The sequence below is a fragment of the Typopeltis vanoorti genome, chromosome 11 (genome assembly GCF_054136105.1).
Source record: "Typopeltis vanoorti isolate ZY-2024b chromosome 11, IOZ_Tvanoo_1.0, whole genome shotgun sequence".
Taxonomy (NCBI): domain Eukaryota; kingdom Metazoa; phylum Arthropoda; class Arachnida; order Uropygi; family Thelyphonidae; genus Typopeltis; species Typopeltis vanoorti.
In genome coordinates this window covers 57,799,484-57,823,668 of record NC_143559.1, presented here as the reverse complement: position 1 = coordinate 57,823,668, position 24,185 = coordinate 57,799,484, and the positions used below count along the sequence as shown (strand labels likewise).

Sequence of the window (24,185 nt, the reverse complement as noted above, 5' to 3'; positions counted from 1 at the left end):
CTTCCATTTCTATTTCCACCAAGATATAACCTTCATTCGACCATTTCACTTTTGCTAACAATTCTTGGGCAAATAAGCACAATCAGGGAAACAATTTCATTTCCCTTATTTCTGATGCTCTTGGCATTTGTAAATAAACAAAGTTCACTGTTAGGTCTATAACCAGTTCTGCCAAGGCCACCCTTTTGGTTATGATTTCCTTATTCTTGCCCAATCACCTTTATCCTGCTTACACCATATATATCTATACTGTTCACACCCATACACACATTCACTACTACTTCCAACATCCACTATCACTATGCCATGTCTCTGTCTACCAGGGCTCCCCAACCCCTCGTTTCCCTGTTCTTTTGCATTCCATTCTCTCTTCATCTCTCACACCACTACTATTTCCATTGCCAAGTATTCCACTCTACTGATCTTTCACTTCACCTCTTACTTCCTGTGATATCTTGCTTGTATTACACACTGCACTTCCTACTATCAAGAGTTCCTCCAGTTCACTCACTGACAGTTATTCAAATGAAATCCATCACTTTTGTACAAATCCATTCTTCCCTCAAATACATTCCACACATCTACAAACTGCATTCATTTTTCTTGACACAGCTGTCAGCATACCATTCATGATTCTAACTCTATCTCAACTCATCATTGTCATACCTTAGCAATGCACTGACCTCACCTACTACACTATTATATTTCACTCTTCTCAATAACCTCCTGATATCCATCCTTACATTGTCATGTCCAACTAAATCATTTCATCCCACAGCCACCACTAACTATTGCTCATTTCCTCCTCATATCCAAAGAACGAATTATCTTCCTTATGGACTCTCATTAACCAACCTTGTGATAATGGAATCTCCATATATTGCTATTTTCAAGTCATTCATCAACTTTCTCTTTTGTCTCTTTCATTCTATCCTTTTGCACTCTTTCATTGGTTTCCACTAAATGTCTAATATCACTTCATGTGATGTTAGACATTTAATGGAATAATTTTTAACAACTCTTCCTTTAAATCTTTCATTCTGGCAATTTCACCGTTGCTCCCATAGTTTCGCTCCCTCTCATTCAGCCATACCTTTCTTCCATTTCCTTATTCCTACTTCTTTCACTTCCATATCATTTACTTTCTTCATGTATGTGTTTTTTCACTAGCCTTTGTTCCATTATTCGCAGTCTTTTGCCTCCACCTTTACTCAACTTTCATTTCTTCAGTTGGTTTCAAATTCACTGATAACTCTAAGTCCAACAAAATGTTGCACTTTCTACAAATCCATATCATCTCTCATCACCTGTTCAGTCTTGTTTTTTCATATTTGTCACATATACATGTTCATTCATGACATCGAACCATTTAAATCTATGTTGTTAATAGCATTTGATCTTCATGCTGCACAGTGTGCAGATCTAGTTCATAAGGCCATTTTATTCCATTCAAGGCAAGATGCAAAAATTCAGTAAAAAGTCAGTGATAAAATCCACAAAGCCCAACAATCGTGGAGTTACAGTAAGCTATCAAAAATAATATTATACTACAATGCAAGCAACACTGCCAATTATTACACAAAAGAGCATTTAGTTTTCTGCAGCTCTTTACCAATGATCAAGTACATTCAGGCACTCTAGCAGTCACTTTCATTATAAAGAATTCTGTCATCTGATGTAGTTATAAATTAGTTGCGACTTAATTCTTTGTTTGACTCTCACATTCCACTCAAATATTTGTTTTCCTTTTCTACTTCAGCCATCCTAACACAACCTCTTCTGCTGAACCTATTACCTTTCAAAATGTCTCCCATTTTTCAATTACATTCTTATCGCACCCTGCATTGAGTAGGCAGACTCACTGTAGAAGGTTCATTCAACTGACAACATATTTATCATATCAAATCTTAAAATCCTTAACACTCCTTGCATTAACAATACATTCTGGTAATGCATTCCATTCACTGACAATTCTCCATGTAAAAAATCTACTCCTTGCATCCCCTCTTCACCACATATAACTTCCAGGGATGGCCTCTGGTTTTTCCCCTCCCATCATCTACTCTTTTTATAATCTCATCTGGATTAATCCAATAAAATCCTCTCATTAACTTTTATGTCTCTATCATATCACCTCTTTTCCTCCTATCCACCAAACTTTGCAATCCACATTTCTTCAATCTCTCTCCACAGCTAGCATTTCAAAGTCCTCTGGACCTTCTCCAATGTTTCCACAATGAAAACCAGGTGACCAAATTTGAGCACAATACTCTCTAAGTATGATGATATGATAAAGGTCTGATAAGTACTTTATACAGTGGCATAGCCACTTCCTCATCCCTACATATCATAGAAGCACTACTTATCATATGTACGATGTGCAGCCTTTGCAACACTTGCAATATGCCCTCTAAACTTCAGTGTACTCTCAACCACTTCATGCAGTATAGCACCATTAATATAGTGCACAGCCTTATATTTCTGCACTCCAAAAATGCAACACCTTGCACTTATTAATATTAAAACTACAACCCCACTTCTTTGTCCAAGTCAAAAGTCTATTCAAATCTTCCCAAAGAGAATTGACATCAGAAGTGCTACTTATAATTCTCCCCAACTTTGCATCATCAGCAAACAACTAAAGATCCCCAGTCAGTCCACATGATATATCATTTACAAACAAGTTAAACAGTAGGGGGGGGGGGCCCTGGGGCAAGCTACTGTTCCATCATACACAACTTGCTAGCATCGTTCAGAGAGCCGATCTCTGGTCCATCTAACCAAAATGATATCTATTCCTATCCTATGCAGCTTGTACACCAACTTATTTGGTAATCTATCAAACACTTTTGCATAGTTCAGGAATATCACTGTATATGATTCTCTCTTATCTAAAACTGATTATCCTATCATAAAATGCAAGTAAATTGATAAACTAGGGCCTGCCCTCTACAAATCCATGCTGACCACAATAAATAGTTCCATGTCCATCAACCCAATCCTGTATTCTTTTCTACTCTTTTACCAATTAGCACCCCTTTCCAGAACTGTTTTGTTCTGGAAAGGGGTGCTAACCACCACTCAAATCTTATTGATAAAGAAATAAATGACAAACTTATAATGTAGGGTTACTGGGAGCAAATGAGTTTTTTTTAATCACCACACAAAAGGTTGTAAACCTATAATACTTAATATTGTGCATAGCCAAGAATTATTTTCTTTTTATTTTTTTTTTACATAATTGGAAACCTAGCTCTGGAAATCAAACATGGAACTTTCCTTAGCCATCTTCTCTCCCAGCTACTCAATTTAACTTGAAGCATCAATATTCAATGTCTACATTCTTAATTTCCTTTCCAGCTGAGTCATTTATCATTTGTTAATTTAGCTTTAATCTATTAGCTCCTTTTTTAGCTATAAATAAATGTCATGCCAGTATGATAAGCTTGTCCCATTAGACAGAGCTTAGGTTTCAAAAAAATTCTCAACCATTTTTAGGTGACAATTATTATCACCCTTCTTTATTAACAAATGAAGACCTTCAATCATCCTTGAGTCTGCTGAGTTACTTTACATGATGACCCCTTAATGCCAAAGACCTCTACTGTCATGTAAGCTGATGAGATACTAATGAGTCATGTCTTCCTTCATCCCAACAAATTCCCCATCTTCTCTCCTTCTCTTCTTTAAAGAATGAGTATTGACAAATATATATTTTTGACAAATATATTTTACTGTCTGTCACAGATACACAACAGCACATTTGAGACATTACAACTACACTGAAAATGTGCTTGTCAGTGCATGCCATGAATCATAGGTAGTATTGCTTGGATGATGCTTATCCTGTATTCTTTTACATTTGCATAAGATGTAGCAGAAAAATTTTTAGACAAAATTTTTATTGCATAATACTGAACTCTTACAAGAACTACATGATCACTATCACAAATAGTGGGTTTAGTATCATATCCAGAGATGCTACTTCCAAGTCAAGCACTTGTATCCATCTATAACATTCTATGTTTGGTAATGTCATAAGAATTACAAGAAATGGATTCATATACTCATACCTATTTCCAGTTGATTTCAAACTTTATTAAAGATGTCCTTTCTTATTTTTCGTTAAAAACTTAAAATCTTCCTAATGACCATCCTCAATTTAACTGTTAATCTATCTGGCCAGTTCAATCTCTCTCAACAGTAGCAGGCCAGCAACCCATCAAATACTATATACTGTTCATTTCAGGATACACTATTCAACTTCACATCAACAAACTAAGTTATCAGTGTTGTTGTCTTCTTGAATCTTCCATCAATTCCTCCTGTTACCCATGTCTTATTAATGCTAACAATATTGAGTTTAACTGATACTGAATGCTACAAACTCTTCATGATTCATAAATATGGTGATCTCTCAATTATCCAACTTTCGAATAACTAAACCTTCAATTAATCAATGCTTGAATGGGTTAGTGAATCAACTGCTTCTATTACAACACCATGCAACTGTACCCTCAGTTATGCAACCAGCAAACTGCTTTCCTGCTGTTTTTGGATAATAGATTATCATCATACATATCTTTCATGCATTCATACCCATAAGTTGAAAGGAAGACAAAATAGTTCTGTTGCATAAAGAGCTCTAAAAGAGATAGCAAGTTAACAGCCAATTACAGGGTGTTCGGGATAAATTTGACAGTTTCGTAAGGAAAAAGAAAATCTTCTTTGTATCTATTAAATTTAATGAATTGGCAAAAAAACATTACAGGCAGAGTTAATTACAATACTATCAACAAGATTTACTCAAAATAACCACCATTAGCATCGATCACAGCTTCAATTCTGCTTCGGAACCTCGAACAAGCTGATGCTACAGTCTCCCTGGGAAGGGCCGCAAAAACTGTTTTAATTTTATCCATTAACTGGGCTTTTGTATTACTGGAAGTGCGATTGGTGTCTTTTTCAACTGCGCCCCATACAAAATAATCCATGGGGTTAAGGTCTGGGGAGTTTGGAGGCCAAACATTTGGACTGGTGAAGTCGTAGAAATTTTCAGACAACCATTTTTGACTTTTCCCAGAGGTGTGGCAAGGGGCCGAATCCTGCTGCCATACATACGGCCTACCATTGGCTACCCTTGTTATCCAGGGCTTGACTACAGTTAGCAACTCCACGAACAAAGCCCGAATTCCAATGCCAGGGTTCTTCAACACCTGTTCCTGCAGATTTGCGAGGAATTCTGCTGTACGAACGCAATCAGATCGTCTGCTAGGGATCTTTCTTCTTGCTACATCCTCGTAGTCACCATTGCAAGTCTCTAGTTCATGCCTGATTGTTTTTACTGTATTCAGGGAGCATTGGGCAGCAGTCGTAATATCCTTATTTTGATGGCGGGCACGAATCATCATGATACAAGTTATTCTCTTCCATGATTCAGGTGGGTTCCAGCTATCCATCCTTTCTGACATCTTGTATATGAATGAAGAAGGGTCCAAACTTTTAAATGAAGAGAAGTGTGTGTTAATACATGTAACTTACGGAAAAATATAATTAATTATAAATATGTCAAATTTATCCCGAACACCCTGTACTATCTCAAGAGTGGTAGTTAAAGTATCATAAAAGTTGGTAAAAGGCAAGATTCAAGAATGGTTGATGGGAATGTAATACTTTATGAGGAGAAGAACATGGTTCATGTCTTGGCTTAGTAATTTACTTATTTTCCATAATAAAGGAAATGACTACATGACTGACTTTGCAAGGCATCTGATAGGATATCACATGGAACTGTCACAAACTGTATCAATGGGGGATGATATGAACCTTGTGATATGGATAAGAGGGTCACTGATAGACAACAAAGTAGTATATAGGTCACTAGTGGTGTACTGTAGGCTCTGTACTTGTGCTGCTGTACATCTGTCCAGTTGATTGATAATAAAACTGCAAACAGCAATAGTTAATGAAGATAATATAGAGATTCTGCAAAATAAACTGACAGGTATTATGTGCAAATCCCAACTCAATACCTCAAGACTGGTACTATCAACATAAGAAGCATCAATGGAAAAGAAATTGAAGCAATGTGAGCAAATATCAGAATGGGGAAACTGGACAGTGAGACTTATTTATACTCATGGTCCTCAAAAGGTTCTACAAAGAAGGAAATGGAAGAATTAGAGGCATTAGAAAACGCAGCTGGCACAATGAAAAAGAAAAATTAGGTCCTTGTTGGAGACATAAACAGTAGAGTAGTGAATGATTACCAAAGATATAGAAATGTTTTGGAAAAATTTAGAGAAATGTGGAAAGCTAATAATAATGCCTGCTGGATTTCTGTTCAGGACATGGATTAATTATTACTAACACATGCACAAATTCACATGGAGAGAAGATGTAAGAAATGTCTCACTGACTGTGTTATAGTTGATAGTGCATTGAATCTCGGTTGTCGAAAGCCTCTGTTCTCAATTCGGTTCCGGAACATATTTTCCGAGCAAAAAACAACCCGGTTTCCGAACAGGCAAACGGTAACCACGTGTGAAGCTGTAAGGTGGGAAAGCTTCAGTTACGTGACAGCCTTCATTCAGTGCAGACACCTACTCGAATTTGCAGTGAGTTTTCTTGATTTTCTTTGTGTTTTGTTGTTGTTTTTTTTTTCATAATTTATTATTAATTAAGCCACCATGGGGGGCCACAGAAGAATAGTGATAGCAGCAAAGCAAAAAGAAAAGTTGTTAGAACAACGATAGAAATGAAAAAAGAAATCATATTCAAACATGAAAATGGCATTCGTATCTGTAGTTCGGTATGGCGAAATCAATGATATGATATATCATTGATTTCGCCATAATAAAGAGGCGATCAAGAGAACTGATGATGCAAGAGGAGTGAGAGTTCTTACTAAACAAAGATCACAGACGATTGAAGAAGTGGAAAAAATTCTTGCTGATTTGGATAAACGAGAAACAGTTAGCTGGTGATAGTGGTTCTGGGGCTATAATTTGTGAAAAAGCGAGGCAATTACATGATGACCTGTTAAAGAAAAACCCTGTACGAGTGCTGATACTGATGTGTTCAAAGCTAGTAGAGAGTGATTCAAGAAATTTAAGAGGAGAAGCGGCAGTGTGGTTAGGCATAGGGAGGTTGCGAGTTCGAACCGAGAAGCTGCTGAGAAATATTTGCAAGAATTTAGTGACTATGTAAAGGCTAAGGGTTTTCTTACCCAACAAGTGTTCAACTGTGATGAAACCTGCGTATTTTGGAAAAAATTGCCAAAGAGGACCTACATCACTCAGGAGAAAAAGCATTGTCAGGACACAAGCCAATGAAGGACAGGCCGACTCTTTTGCTATGTGGAAATGCAAGTGGGGACTTCAAGGTCAAGCGATTGCTTGTGTACCACTCTGAGAATCCAAGGGTGTTTAAGAATAATAACGTGATGAAAAGTAAATTGCCTATTATGTGGAGGGCTAATAGTAGGGCTTGGGTAACCAGGCAATTGTTTATTGAGTGGATCCATGAAGCCTTTGCCCCAAGTGATAGAAAATGCCTTCAAGAAAAAAATTTGCCAATTGGATGCCTTCTTGTGATGGACAATGCTCCTGCTCACCCTCCAGGCGTGGAGGATGAGTTATGGAGGAGCCTGATTATATCACAGTGAAGTTCCTGCCCCCTAATACAACTTCTCTAATTCAGTCCATGGACCATCAAGTCATTTCATGTATAATTGAGAGGAGACCTCCACATAGCCTTTAAAGGAATGCGGAGAACCGACCAGGGCTTCTGACCAAATGTCCAATCCTCACCTTCTCGTGGTGCACCCTGTTGGGTATCTACTTGGATACTGAACGAACGAGGATGGGCTGGCAATTTGGGATTTAGCCGACCAAATTGTATTCTTATTGGTTAAACCAAAATAAAAAATGATGGTACACCATGACAAAATTTCATGTCAGCTGGGGCGTCGCTCGGTTAAACAAGGCCCCAGTTGTTTTTGCCAGGGAACCAGGGCGAACAGCGAAAAGTCAGCTACTGGAACAAATCTGAAAACAAACCCCAACTCAACATCACCAGAGTTAAAGATTGGTACTATCAACATAAGAAGCCAGAATGGCAAAGAAATGGAGCTAGCTGAGGAATTAGATAAGTACCAGATCGACATAATAGGGGTGACTGAAACAAAAAAGACAAAAACTGGAGAGATCTTTCTGAGCAATAAATACAAAATGTTATATTCAGGCAATGACAATCAAGGAAAAGAAGGAGTAGCCATAGTATTCAACACAAAATACGAGGCTAATCTTCTTGAATGGCAGTCAGTCTCAAGTAGAGTAATGTGGGCAAATATGAGAATGGGGAACTGGACAATGAGACTTATTTGTGCCTATGGTCCCACAGATGGTAGAAGTGGAGTAATTTTTTGAGGCTTTAAAAAAGCAACTGACACAATGAAAAACGAAAAGTTGGTCCTTGTTGGGGATCTAAATAGCAGAGTAGGAAATGATTGTGAGACATACAAAAATATTTTGGGAAAATTTGGAGAAAAGAGCAAAATTAATAATAATGGCAAATATTTGTTGGATTTCTGCTCAGGACATGGATAGGTTATTACTAACACCATGTTCCAACATAAAAATGTGCACAAATTCACATGGAGAGAAGAGGCAAGGAATAAGAAAAGTCTCATTGATTATGTTATTGTTGATAGTGATGTTTTCTCCCTGGTGCAGGACACCAGAGTGTACAGAGGAATTGAAATTGGAAGTGATCACTATTTAGTCTTGAGCAGGATAAAACTGAATTTCATATTGAAAAGAATAACATGCAAGAAAGTTTTAAAGCGAATAAAAGTTGAGCAGCTCTCAGATGTGAATTGTAGACTAAAATACACAAAGATTATTGAAGAAAAAATGAAAGAGTTTGAGAACAGGAATCAAACCTTGGAGATTCAGTGGCAAACTCTGAAGGAAACATTGATTGATTCTGCCAGAGAGAGTCATGTGGTGAGGTTGTCTGCAAGGATAAAAAAATCAGAACTCCATGGTGGACACAGGAAGTTAAAGAGGCAGTGAAGGAAAAGAAGAAAGCATATCAAAAGTTCCTGTCAAATAAGTCAGCTTGTTCTCTTAGAGAATACAGAGACAAATGCAAGAATGCTAAACACAGTGTAAATCTAGCTAAACAAAAGTCATGGGAGGATTTTCACAAGAATATAGAAAATAAATATCAAGAAGGTGGCAAAATATTCTGGAGGTTGTTGAAGCTTAGAAATGGAGGAAAGATTGCTGTAAAAGGACTTACAGATGATAAAGGTGACATGAAAACGGGAGAAAAAGATATCCTTGAAGTATAAAGTAATTACTTTGAAAAACTGCTAAATGAAACAAGCAGTGATGACATCGCAGTGGTAAAAAACACTGACCAGGCATGCAGTCAGGAACACATATCCATATTTGAAGTAGAAAAAGCCATCAAGAGCCTGAAATGTGGAAAGGCAGCAGGAGTAGATGATATTCAACCAGAAATGCTCAAGTATGGAGGTATAAAAGTCTTACAGTGGCTGCACTGTATAGACTTTTATAGTTCAGAAGGCCTGGACAGAGGGACGAATTCCTGATGATTGGAATAAAGCTCTCATAGTACCCATATATAAAAAGGGAAATAAAACTGAATGTGAGAATTACAGAGGTATTTCCCTACTGAATGTTCCTGGCAAGATCTATGCAAGTATACTTGAGAAACGGTTGAGAAGAATTGTGGAAGAAAAGCTTGGTGAAGAACAAGCTGGATTCAGGCCAAATAGAGGCTGTCAGGATCAGCTCTTCTCTTTACGACAAATAGTCGAGAAAGCATGGGAATATAACAAAGATCTGTATTTAAGTTTTGTCGATTTGGAAAAGGCATATGACAAGGTGCCAAGAGAGAAGCTATTCAATACGCTACAGTTATATGGTGTCAATGAGGCATTATGTCAAGCAGTACGTAGTCTTTATTTGAGTTGTAAGTCAGCAGTTAGAATTGAAGTACAGGAAGATGGTTTAATGTTAAATCTGGTGTGAGACAAGGATGTACATTATCCCCTCTGTTATTCATTATCTATATGGATCACATTATGAAGGAAAGTGGTATTAAACATGATATCAAAATTGGAGATGTTAATGTCAGCTCTTTGCTTTATGCGGATGATGTTATACTTCTAAATAAATCCGCTACAAGTCTGCAAGATTCTCTGACTAAATTGAATAGCTGTTGTAATAGATATGTATGAAGGTCAGCAATAAAAAGACAAAGACAATGAAAATAGGCAGAATCATTGAAAATGTCAACTGTGTTGTGAATGGAGAACCTGTGGAACAAGTGAAACATTTCAGCTACTTAGACATGATTTTTACTGAAGATGGTAAATTAAATATAGAAATAGACAACAGAATCAGCAAAGCTGGTATGGTAGGAAGTCAATTGAATAAATTCATATGGAATAAGAGAGAAATTAGTTGGAACACTAAATTAGCTGTATACAAGACAGTGTTCAAATCAGTTTTAACATATGGATCTGAGAGCTGGGTCAGAAGTGAAACATTTGACCAAAGACTAGAGACCGCAAATATGAGAGTCCTGAGAAAGATTATAGGCATTAACAGATGGCATCAATGGCAATATCATATTAAAAACGAGGATATTAGGAAAGAACTTGACATTCTCAACATCCATTTGCAGAGCTAATCTCAGGTGGTATGGTCACTTAAACAGAATGGGTGAGGAAAGATTAGCAAAACAAGTGTTCTCTACCAAGTTGGCAGGAAAACAACCCAGAGGAAGACCAACATATAGGTGGATTGATTCTAGTAGTAAGATAGGTGGATTGATACAATACAAAGTGCCTTAGACGATAGAAATATAAGATTGATAATGTTGAAGCCTTGACAAGTAAGACTGATTTGGAGGAAAATTGTAGATAGGAAGTTAGTAATGATGTAATTTTTTTTCATGTAGTACTATCATATCCTGTACACCCCTTGAGGGTACATGGCAGGAATTTGATGATGATACACCAAAGCCCTGTTTCAAAGGTGTTTTGAAGTGAACTCTGACACAGAATTAACACTCAGAGAATTCTGTAAAAATTACTTCAACTTCCTCCATTGTTTAAGTATCCTTGACAAAGCCTGGGCACAAGTGACTTACAGGAAGATGAATTTGGCCTGAAGGAAATTATGGTCATACTGTGTAGCAGACAGAGACATTGAGGTTGAGCATGTTGCTCTTGTCGATGATATTGTGTCTCTGGGCAAAAGCATGGGCTTGGAAGTTGACAATAATGATGTGGAGGAGTTAGTGGAGGATCACAGGAATAAGCTCACCATGGAAGAACTGGAACACCTTCAGAAGGAGCAGCAAAAGACGGAGGATATTCCTAGTTCTTTGATCAAAGAAATGTGTGCGAAATGGGGTGAGGTGCAAAGTTCTGTGGCAAAATATCACCCTCACAAAGCTGTAGCAAATCGCATCATAAACGATTTCAATGATAGTGTCATGTCTCACTTCAGAAACATTTTAAAACGCAGTCAAAAACAAATGTTATTGGACAGGTTTTAAGTGAGAGAGAGAGGCCCAGTGTGTCTGAAGCAGAGTTGAGTGGTGCCAAGAGACAAAAAAGAGAAAGAGAAAAAACCCCAAAAGGACAGTAACCTGATGTTTTTATGGAAGGGGACTCCCCTTACTCACTTCCTTCCACTTACGCCATCAACTCTCCTCCATATGTATAGTTAAAGTGAAGTTAAATTTTCGTTTTTATTTTATCTATTTATTGTGTTTATTCTTTTTATGTGAGATTTTATGCATTTTCATTATGTTTGTATATGATCTTATGCATGAAGTACTGTTGTAAAGGTTTAAATAAACAATCATCTGGGGGTTCAGGAATGGATTAATCCATTTTACATTAATTCTTATGGGAAAATGGTTTCATTTTTTGAAACAATTCGGTTTCCGAATAGCCTTCGGGAATGAATTAAGTTCGACAATCTTCTTGTTTTATCACTGGTTCAGGACACAAGAGTATACAGAGGATTTGAAGCAATCACTATCTCATTTTGAGAAGGATAAAACCGAATTTCATATTGAAAAATAAGGAAGTTTTAAAGCAAATCAAAGTTGAACAGCAACGTTAATCTGAGCTCTTCACTTTATACAGTGGTTATACTTTTGACTAAATCCATAACAAGTCTGCAAGATTCAATGACTAAATTTAATAACTGTTGTAATAAATTTGCCATAAAAATCAGCAATAAAAATAAGCAGAAACACTGAAAATCTCAACAGTATCCTGAAGATTGAAACTATAGAAAAAATAAATTTCAGTTATTTAGGCACACTTTTGAGTAAAAATGACAAATTAAATATGGAAATAGACAACAGAATTAGTAAAGTTGGTATGATAGAAAGTAAGCTTAATAAATTTATATGGAGAGAGAGATTAGTCAAAACACTAATCTAGCTGTATACAAAACAGTGCTCAAACCAATTTTAACTTATGGATCTGAGAGCTGGGTTAGAAATACAACACTTTGATCAAAGACTGGAGACCTTTGATGTGAGAGTTCTGAGGAAGATTAGCAGAGTCAACAGATGGCATCAATGGCAGTACTACATTAAAAATGAGGATATTAGGAAAGAACTTGCCATTGTTAGCATTCAGGAATGTGTTAGAAGAGCTAATCTCAGGTGGTATGGTCACTTAAATAGAATGGGAGAGGAAAGATTAGCGAAACAAGTGCTCTCTGCCAGGTTGGCAGGAAAAATACCCAGAGGAAGACCAAGATATAGGTGGATCGATACGGTAAAGAGTAAAGAAGATAGAAAGATCTGATGATGTTGGAGTCTTGATAGGTAACAGACTGATTTGGAGGAAAATTGTAGATAGAAGTTAGTAATGATGCAACTTCTTCATGTAGTACTATCATAATTATCCTATACCCCCCCCCAAGGATATATATATATATATATATATATATCAGGAAAGTGATGATGAGTATATGTAAAGGATAAGGTCATGCACCCTGACTGAGATGAAGCAATTACAAGAAGTGCTACACTGATGGAACTGTAGAAAACTAATAATGCCAAAGAATTGGGGGAGGGGGGTTTGACTGTGGACATTAGGTTCAGAGGGAATACTGTAAAGGCAGCCAAAATAGATTCATCACATTACTTGAATAGTGATTGGAATACTGATACAAATGCTGACAAGTGAAAATAGAGATGTTATTCTTCTTTATATATATGGTGACACCTTGCCACTGCAGAGATCAGGTTATCTGAATTCCCTGGGGAAGAGGATACAGAGGCAGGTGACCACAATACTATCTATAAAATGCTCCTCATGAGCACAGATTGAATGTTAATTACAAAGTTGAGTTAATAAGCAGAAAGAGGGGATATGACTAAATTACTGAACTGAAGGGATTTTATTTTTGATGTTGAGAACTTTTTAAATAGATAAGCGGGTTTTAAATAGTGGGTACGAATGAATTGAAAGGTGATAAATTTTTTATGAGAGAGAACTTGAAAGTATTATTAAAGGTAGCGAAAGAAAAGAGTGACAGAGTTAGAATGGTGAGTCTGTTGCCGCAGAATGACAGAGAGAAGTTTAAAGGAGGGCCATAATTGCAAATGACATTATGCGCAGGTTATGCAGATGGTGTGGTGTGGAATTCATGGACGTGTGGAATGAGTTTGATGGGCGAAAGGACTTATACAAGATGGATGGCCAGTATTTGAATGGACTTGGTGTGCGAAGACTGGAAAAAGTGTTGCTGAATGAAGTGAAAATGAATGTGCAGAACCAGGGAAACTAGAACTACCAAGGATGAGGGGGAGTGGATATGCAGACATCAGTGAGACAGTTGAATGTAAAAATGTATATAATGTACCTGAGCCAGCACTAAGGACAAAAAATGGGAATGGGACATTTAGAATAACGCATCAAGACAGGGGTGGGACAAAGGGATCACTGCATTTCATGTATACTAATGCCAGGAGTATTAGGAACAAGAAGGAAGAATTTTTGGCCTTGATTGGCTCTTCCTGGCCACAGGTTATTGGCATTAGTGAAACATGGCTGACGAAAGATGATATAGTTAGTGGGATAGAATGTGTAGGTTACAGTGTGTTTAGGAGGGACAGAGAGAATAAAATGGAGGGAGAGGTGTTATTGATGATAGCTGATGAACTGCAGCCAAGGAGAATTGAAGTTGTATTGCAGGATAGTGAAAGGAGCTCATTTGAGGCTATTTGGTGTGAGATTGAGACTGGCAGAATAAAATATACAGTTGGGTGCTGCTATAAACCAGGTGATGGAATAGATGGTGGAGATAGTATGCATAAACAAATTGATGAAATGAGTGGAAGGAGGGTAATTATTATGGGGGATTTTAATTATGGTAACATTGATTGGAAGGAGGAGAGGACACATGTGAGGAAGGAAATGGATTTTATTCAATTATTAAGGGATAACTACCTGAGACAGCATGTAATTGAAAATACTAAGGGTGTGAGAATGCTTGACCTGGTAATAGCATCTCACAGTTTGACTGTAATGAATATGACCACGTTGCCACCCATTGGTGAGAGTCATCATAAGGTCTTGATTGAGACCTTATGAGAGGTGGCTAAAGGTGTGGAATTTTTGATTAAGACAGGGTATATGTGGAATTACCGTGCTGGCAAGTATGACAAGCTTAGGAGATTGCTTGGATCAGTGCCATGGCATGTACAACTGCAAGGGCTGGACGTCGATAGAGCATGGGAAGTGGTCTAGGAGCATTTACAGGAGGTTATGGCTGATTGTATACCTAGGGTCCGAATAGTAAAACAAGTAGGGGTTAAATGGATGAATAACACCATTAAGCTTGAGCTGCAAAAAAAGAAACAACTGTGGAGGGAATTTAAAGAAAGGGGTGACCTGCAGGCACACGAACGGTATAAAGTGCAGGCCAGAAGGGTAATAACGAGTGTGGTAAAAACAGCAAAAGTCGATTATGAAAGGAAACTAGATATGCAAGCAAAAGAGAATCCCAAACAGTTCTTTCAATATGCTGCAAGCAAGAAAAAAACTGTACATGGCAAAATGATTTTAAGGAATGACGATGGTAAGGAGGTCACTGAACCAGTCGATATAGTGGAGTTACTGAGCGAGCACTTTGCAAAAGTATATCATCCAGGTGGTGACATTGAAAAAATGAAGGAGCCATTTGTTTATACGGGAATGGTGATGAATGAAGTGGAGGTGAATAGTCTATTACAGAACCTTAATGTGAATACATCTGTGGGATTGGATGGTATACCGGCACGGGTCTTGCGTGAAGCAGCTAAGGAATTATCAGTGCCCTTGACCATGTTGTTTAATCTAGGTCTCAGGTCTGGTGTAGTCCCGAAGGCATGGAAAGAGGGGAAAAATAGTTTCACTGCATAAAGGAGGATCCAAGACTATGGTTGCAAATTACCGACCGATCAGCATATCAGGAGTTGTTGTCAAGGTCTTGGAGAAAGTAGTCAAGGGAAAAATACAGGAATGGATTGATGAAAATGAGATACTGTACAGAGGACAGCATGGCTTTGTGAAGGGTAGATCATGCCTCAGTAACTTGCTCAAATTTTATAACAAGGTGATAAACTGGAGTTTTATAACAGGTGACGGCTGAACTGGATAAGGGAAATGGGTTTACAGTGATACTGCTGGACCTGGCAAAGGCGTTTGACAGGATACCACATGGAATTCTAATCCGTAAACTACAACATATGGGAATAGATATAGGGTTGGTGAGATGGATAGCTGGGTGGTTGATGGAGAGATATCAAAGAATAGTTTATTCAGGAGTAGAGTCCAAAAGACGGCCTGTGACTAGTGGTGTGCCACAGGGTTCTGTTCTTGGACCACTGCTGTTTAATCTGTTCATTAACGATATAGGGAAGGGTCTAAGTGGGACAGTTCATTTGTTTGCTGATGATGCAAAGTTGGGTAGGGCGATAGTTAATGCAGAAGATGTCGAAGTCTTGCAAGATGACTTAGATCGATTGGAGTTCTGGACTAAGGAGAATGGATGTCAATTTAATGTGGCAAAAAGTACGGTTATGCATTTCGGAGTGAAAAGATTAGCAGCAGTATACCACATTACCACATTGGTGGAACTGTACTCCAAGAGATTGATGAGGCCAGGGACTTGGGAGTATTAGTGGATAGGGAGATGAAGTTTAGGGGGCACATTGCGAAAGTAGCTAAATCAGCTCATCAACTCACTTGGTTGTTGAAAAATACCTTGACGAGCAGAGACAAGCAAGTTATTGTACCTCTGTACCGAGCCCTGATAAGACCTCATCTCGACTACTGTGCCCAGATTTGGTCACCTCGGTTCCTTCTTGATGGGGAGGAGGTGGAGAGGATCCAGAGGCGAGTGACTAAGATGATAGCAGGTCTATGGAATGAACCATATGAGAACAGGTTGAAGATTTGTGGGTTGCAGAAACTAGTTGATAGGCGGAAAAGGGGAGATATGATTGAGACATTCAAATTGCTAAAAGGATTCTATAGGATAATTCAGAGGATATTTTTGAGATCAGGACTGGTGGTGGGAGAACTAGGGGACACCCATGGAAGCTGGGCAAGAGCGTGGTTAGCAGGGGTGTTAGAGCTGGGTTCTTTACTTTTAGAGTGGTAAATGAGTGGAATAAGCTGCCAGAGTCTGTTGTGGGTGCCATGACAGTGAGCGAGTTTAAGGCAAGGTATGATAGATACTGTGAGAATGTTGAACAGTTGTGTGAACATGATGTTTAGGGCCTCCGTCAATGAGTCTAAGGACTCCCTGGAGTAGCCCGTAGTAGTAATAATAAATAACAATCATGTGTATAAAAACCGAGGCCATTCTCATTCATTTAAAACTTCCTAGAAATAACTCTAATGATGAATACACAGCACAGCGATCTTCAAAAAACAAGAACTTAATATTGAAAGCAGTTAAAAGGGAAAATGTGACTTATTCAAATATGTATGAGGGTGGTCTGAAAAGTTCTCAGCCTAACAATGAAAAAACGAATTTATAATTTCAAAATTATTTTTATTTTTCAACATAATCCCTCTTAAGACTAATACATTTATTCCAGTGATGCTCCAGTGCCATTATCCCATCCCTGTAGTGGTTCTCAATAAGATCTGCAAAATACCCCTCCACAGCTGCAATTACCTCTTGATTCAAAGAAAAACGCTGCCCAGCAAGGAAAAGTTTTAGTTTTGGGAAAAGTCAGAGAGAGCCAAATCTGGGGAATAGGGTGGCTGTTCCAATAATTCACAGTGCAGATCCCTTAATTTTCCCATTGCCAAAACACTTTTGTGGGCAGATGCATTGTTCTGATGAAAGATTCTTTTTTTCTTCTGCAAACCGTTTTTTTTTTTCTCACTAATTTTTTGTCTAGTTTGGTTAAAAGATCGGAATATTCCCCGGTTATTGTTTTACCCTTTTCAAGATAACCAATAAACAAAATGCCTTTAGCATCCCAAAACACCCATGCCATGACCTTTCCTGCTGATGGAACCGACTTTGTCTTCTTTGATGAATGGTGTGTTGTCTGAAGTGACTGATCTTCAGAGGTGAAGACTCCAGAAAAGTATACAACAGGACCATATGGCGAGGACTGGTGTGGACCAGCTTTTGTTCACTGTTTTGACTGCTGTTTAGATTCTTGTGTCTAATGGTAAATCCAAGTCTCGTCCATAGTAATAAATTCATCCACAAAATCAGTTTTATTCTTGTTAAAACGCTCCAAGCACTGTTCAGAGATTTTCATGCGAGTGCATTTTTGATCTGCTGTGAGCAAGTGAGGCACCCATCTTGGCAAAGCTTTTTCATTTGCAATTCTTCTTGCAAAATATATCCTATACGTTCTTTTGAAATGCCTATAGTCTCAGCAATTTCATGCACTTTGACTCGCTGGTCATCCAATACCACATCGTGCACTTGATCAATGATTTCTAGTGTTGTTACACTTTTTGGACATCCTTCATGCAGATCATCTTCAAGGCTGGTACGGCCACGTTTAAACTCAGCGGTCCATTTCTTAATTGTCGAAAATGAAGCAGAAGAATGTTCATAAGCTTTTATGAACTTCGAATGAATTTCATTTGGCATTAAACCTTCTTTTACAAAGAATTTTATAACCACACGATACTCAATTTTTTCCATTTCAAGAGATACAGACAACACTTTTGCTTCAGACAGCTGTATAAAACAAACTACTTGATAGATTGTGACACATACCTTGGAAAGGGAAGATGCATATACAATGTACTTGGATTTTGAAAAAGCTTTTGATAGACTGCCGCATGACAAGCTGTTAAATTGACAAAGATGGGATTGGATCAGTGACTGGCTGTCAGATAGGTATCAGAAAGTTGTATATGGGGGTACAGTATCCCGAAAAAGGAAGGTCACTAGTGGTGTGCTGCAGGAGTCAGCTTTGGGACCAATGTTGTTGATTTCTATGTTAATGATATTGGGATGGGTTTAACTAGTGATATGCAGCTGTTTGCAGATGATGCAAAATTGGGAAGAGCAATGTAGAATCAAGTGGATGTTACCGCCGTACAGGTGGACTTGAATAGATTGCATGAATGGGCAGGTAAGTGGAACTATCAGTTCAATGTTGCACAGTGCAAGATTTTGAAATTTGGTAAGCAACAATGAGATGCAAAGTATACACTTGGTGGGGAAACTTTAACAGAACTAGAGGAGATGAGAAATCTGGGAGTGGTGGACAAGGACCTAGAATTCAGGGGCCACATTGCACAAGTAGTGAAGACGTCACATCACATGGCATTGATACAGAGGATCCTGACATGCAGAAATAGAGAGGTTATGATGCAAATGCATAAGGTCTTGATCAGGCCTCATATGAATTATTGTGCATAGATTTAGTCACTGGATTTTCATGGTGATGGTAATATGCTAGAAAGGGTCCAGAGAAAATTCACAAAGGTGGCCAGTGTTCTTTGGAATGTGGATTAAGAGGACAGATTGAGAGAATATAATCTGCCAAGCCTTGTGAACAGGAGGAGGGAGGATATGATTCAGACATAAGCTAGTCATGGGCTGTTATCAGAACATGGAAGAGATTTTTCCATAGAATAAGAAAGGGGATAGAACACGAGGACATCACTGGAAACTGTATAAGGAGGGTGTGAGCAGAGGAGTAGGTCCTTTACATGGTCCTTTATTGCTTGAGTGTTGTGAATGTAGACGCATTGAATCAGTTTAAGGCAAGGTTAGATAAGCATTGTATGCGAGTATGTACCTCCACAATGAGTCTCTGACCCAATGGAAATCAGATAATAATAATGAAGACATGAAGTGTCCCAGGCTATATCTGTCCATTTTTAAAATAACTTTCACAGCTTACATGTGTAACAAAAATTATATAGAATTTTATTCAAGTAAAAAATGGATCTCAATACAAAAAAAAAGTGTGCACATAATTTGCTATGTACAGAGTAATGCAACAAACAAACAAAAAAAAACCTATCACTTCATTATCATTAGTGATTCTAATTAAAAATGTACTGAAGGAGAAGAGGTATTTACGCCTTCACTTCTCCAAACAATATACAACTTTTTGTTCTTCTTTTTGCAAAACAAAAAGAACAATTAGTAAATGTTACTAAAATGTATGTTGTAATCATCCATTTAAATCATATGATTAAATAAAACACTTGGCCTGGTTTTTATAAATTGCCACTAAAGTTGCTTTATACACATGCACTTAAAGAATTTCTTTAATGGAAATATGATGAAAATTAAACACTGAACATACTCTGATTCGAATCCAGCGCACATATTTTTTAGTTGTATATTTTCCTCTTGAAGTTGACTTACAATCTGTTTGTCTTCATTAATAGAGCTTTGTGTCTACAAAATTAAACAATTAAAACAGTTTGAATGACATGATAAGATTCTTTCTTTAATTTTTTTTTTTTTTTAGTGATAGATTTCAAAGTTATACAAATTCTTGATAGTGAAGAATTTATGGAGACAACACGTGTTACAAAAATTACTTAACATTAAGAAAGTAACATCTGACGTTTCAACCTATGTACTGAGGTCATCATCATGAAAACATGTATCTGTTCAGGATACAAGCTACAATACACTACACAAAAGTAAGATGAATGGAAATGTTTGTTAATCATTTACCTTAGCCTGACCTCTGGTGGGAAGAAATTATTATAATAATAATAAAAAAACGACATTAAACAATTTCTAAAGTCCTCTCATATTAAGATTTTCTTCTGTTTGGGGTTGTTCTGGATGCTATACTGGTTGAAGATGGGTCCTCCAAATTCTTGGAATAATTTATCTATTAATTCTTGTTCAGATTTGGATGATGTTTCAGCATTTCACAGGCTTCTTTGAATTTTCTTTCAAACCACATTTTGGTATGGTGTAAGAACTTGGTGCTTTACCTTAAGGTAGGTTACCTTACCCAAGTAAGGTAGGTTACCTTACTTGGAGTGCATGGTCTGACAGGCCTGTTTTACCATAGTGGAGGTATTTAATGTGGTGTTCATGTTCATCTTTTCTAACTGGAATGATGCATCCTGTTTCCCCTATGTAAGGTAGGTTACAGGTAAACTGAATTTTCTAAATCTCCGGGTGCGCAAGGTAAGGAAGAGAATCTTTGGACGAGCTAAGTAAATTTCTTAATTTTGCAGGGTGTTTGAAGGTTGCCTTAATATTGTATTTAAGTAGTGTTCTGTCTATTTTTTCCAAAATGTCCCTAATGTAAGGTATATAGCTATGGCATTCTTGTAATTTAAGAAAATAACATTCAACGTTTTGACCTCTTCAATCAGTACAGCATCCAGAACAACCTCAAACAGAAGAAAATCTTAATAAGAGAGGACTTTAGAAATTGTTTAATGTAGTTTTTTTTTTATTATTATAATAATTTTTTTTATACCAGAGGTCAAGCTGGGGTAAATGATTAACAAACATTTAGATTCATCTCCCTTTTGTGTAGCGTATTGTCATGTAGCTCATGCTGTCCATATGTATGATACAGAGGCATTTTGGAAAAAAATAGAACATTACTTAAATACAATATTAAGACAACCTTCAAACACCCTGCAAAATTAAGAAATTTACTTAGTTCATCCAAAGATCCTCTTCCATACCTTGCCCACCCAGGGGTTTACAAAATTCAGTGTGCCTATAACCTAGCTTAGATAGGGAAAACAGGATGCACCATCCCAATTAGAAAAGATGAACACAAGTGCCACATTAAATACCTCCACTAGGGTAAAACAGGCCCTGTCAGACCATGCACTCCAAACATGTCACAGAAGTGACTGGAAAGGCACCAAGTCCCTACACTGCACCAAAACCTGGTTGAAAGAAAATTCAGAGAAGCCTGTAAAATGCTAAAACATAAAACAAGCAAGGCATAATTGCTCATAGTCATGATTGCAAATGTATTTTTATGTTCTTCTAAGCACATGGTGGCTGATCTACCTGTCTGTCCATAGTATGTTAACTTGCAGGAATAGGGAACTCTATATACACCAGGAACTGAGAGGAGGAAGTTTGTCCTTAGTGGAGTAGATAGTCTACTAATAAGTCCAATGGAGTCAATTCATATAGCAAACTAGCAAAGAAAATACATAAATACACACCCTTGACTCCGTGGAGGAGTCCACAATTCTACACACACACACAAGTACATAGACATTGCTGATTCATGGAACAAGGCAGAACGCTGAAATAAGATAAATTTACTTAAATTAATAACACATTTCATCCTAATTGCACAGGATTTCTTCAGGTGTAAACATACAATACAGTAAACAGAAGTCACAACTAACAAAGGTGACAGCATTATGCAGTTATAGAAGAGACTGATGTCATTTTAAAATATTTCTTGTGTTGCACTGTTCAGTACGATGAGCATATTTACACATTCACATCTATGTGTTTGACTAATGAAGGCTAGGATGTATTCAAACAAGTTAGTACTTAGGTTAATATTCAGAGGATTAATACCATTTCCAAAAACTTCAAGATTTTTATCTCCATTGTGTCATAGCAATGGTGTAATAGTTCCAATTTATCCCAAACACTTGATGTCTTCTTTGCAATGCATCTTGTGATTCAGCTGAAGAGATCACATGATGACAAAGCTGAGGCTTCAGTATTCAATATCTTGAACATGTTCTTCAATAAGGGTTTCAACTGATTTTTCCGTCTATCCATAATAAGATGACTGGCAATCACATCATAGTGCACATGCTATGATGCCTGCATGCACACATACAAATATACAAAAATACACACACACACACACACACACACACAAGAACACTCGAAATGCTTGGACAAGCCTCTGATCACTCCCCTTTTTAGTTTGATTTCGTGTGGTATCAATAATTGATATTGCAACACCCAACCAACTAAATTATAAAAAAATAAGTTTATTAAAAAAAAATTTAAAAAAGATGTTTCGAGAGTGGTGGTAAAAGTATTGGAAAAGTTGGTTAAGGACAGAATTCAAGAATGGGTGGATAAGAATATGATACTCTATGGGGGGTCAGCATGGTTTTGTTAAAGGTCAGTCCTGTCTTAGTAATTTATTAACATTTTATAATATAGTGACAGCTGAGTTGGACAGCAGGAATGGCTACAACAGTGATAGTTCTGAATTTTGCTAAGGTTTTGACAGGATATCCCATGGAATAGTTATGCAAATTAGAACAAATGGGGATGGATATTAAACTGGTGATATGGATAAGATAATGGCTAATGGAGAGATACCAGAAAGTAGTGTATGGAGGAGCAGAGTCCAGGATGAAGAAGGAATTTTGTCCAGAGAAGCCATTCTGGAATGGCTTCTCCAGACAAAAAACTACACAACATCTGTTCGATTCCTACAATCCAATCCAGAACAACAAAGAATCAATACGTCGAGTTCCAATTCCATATATTTCCGGGATTTCAGATCCAATTTCAATAATTCTGAAGAAATATGATTTAACAGCCACCCCTACTAACAAAATATCCACCTATTTCCCCTCTTCTAAAGATAAATGCTCAACTATGTCTCTGCCTGGTATATATCAAGTTCCTTGTAACTGCAATCTGTCATACTTTGGACAAACAGGATGCTCCATAGAAAAAAGAATACAAGAACATCAATCGTACATTCTTCACAACAAATCTGATAAGTCTGGATTGGCGCAGCATGGGATAGAGACAAGCCACAACATCCTCTGGTCCAAGACTCGCCTTCTACACAGATGTCACTATAAATTTGAATGCCTATTAAAGAGAGAGTGCTGAGGCCTTACTTCAAAGCCCTAACTTGAATCGAAATGGCTGTATATCCTTGTCAGAAAATAAGGGAAAGTTTAATCCGGATAACACTTTTTTTTTTTTTTTAATTGACACCTCTCTTTAACGCTTAGCAATGTAACATCACACGGCTCGTTCTACTTTTGAATGATCAATTGTTGGTAACCTTGCAAAAAACTGTTCCTATGTAGCCACTGAGGATAGTCTGCTAGTTTCAGACTGAAATATTTGGCAAACATTAAAATATTCTTGCGTTAACGTGTCTATAATTACTAGTATATAAGCAAGTTAGCAATACATGATCTCCCTTTAACAAACCCATGCTGATAACCACAGAGTATACTGCTGTTATCAATCCATTTCTGTATCTCACTTCTCACCAATCTCTCTAGTACCTTCACCACAATGCCAGATATATAAATTGGTCTAGAATTTGTAGCTGCAGCCTTATCACCAGGAATGGCTTCTCCTATTAAACAGGCCAATGCTACTGCCAATTCCCTGGAACATTCCTTGCATGATGATATGTCATCAAATCCTATTGCCTTACTGACATGAAGGTTATTTATTTCCTCAAATGTCTCCTGCTTACAATTAAGCCTCTCTTATGTCCATCATTACTCATACTGAACTTAAGTTCCTCATGATTCCACCCTGATAAGGTTGAAACACTCTTATAAATTGATCACTGAATACCTCAAAATGTCTTCTGCAGCAGTTACCATTCTACTATTTTCATCCATTAACATCTTACCATGATCATTCTTCCTTCTACTTGCCACACACCTAAAA

The 24,185-nt window shown here is 37.4% G+C and overlaps 1 protein-coding gene across 1 annotated transcript in view; it reads right to left on the bottom strand.

The window, feature by feature from the left end:
* LOC150101607 (uncharacterized) overlaps positions 1–24,185 on the bottom strand; it is a 278,417-nt gene that overhangs the window by 122,645 nt on the left and 131,587 nt on the right. The window contains exon 5 of the mRNA XM_090399855.1: positions 19,864–19,958. Coding sequence (XP_090255981.1) covers positions 19,864–19,958 — 95 coding nt within the window. The remainder of the gene's footprint in view (positions 1–19,863; positions 19,959–24,185) is intronic.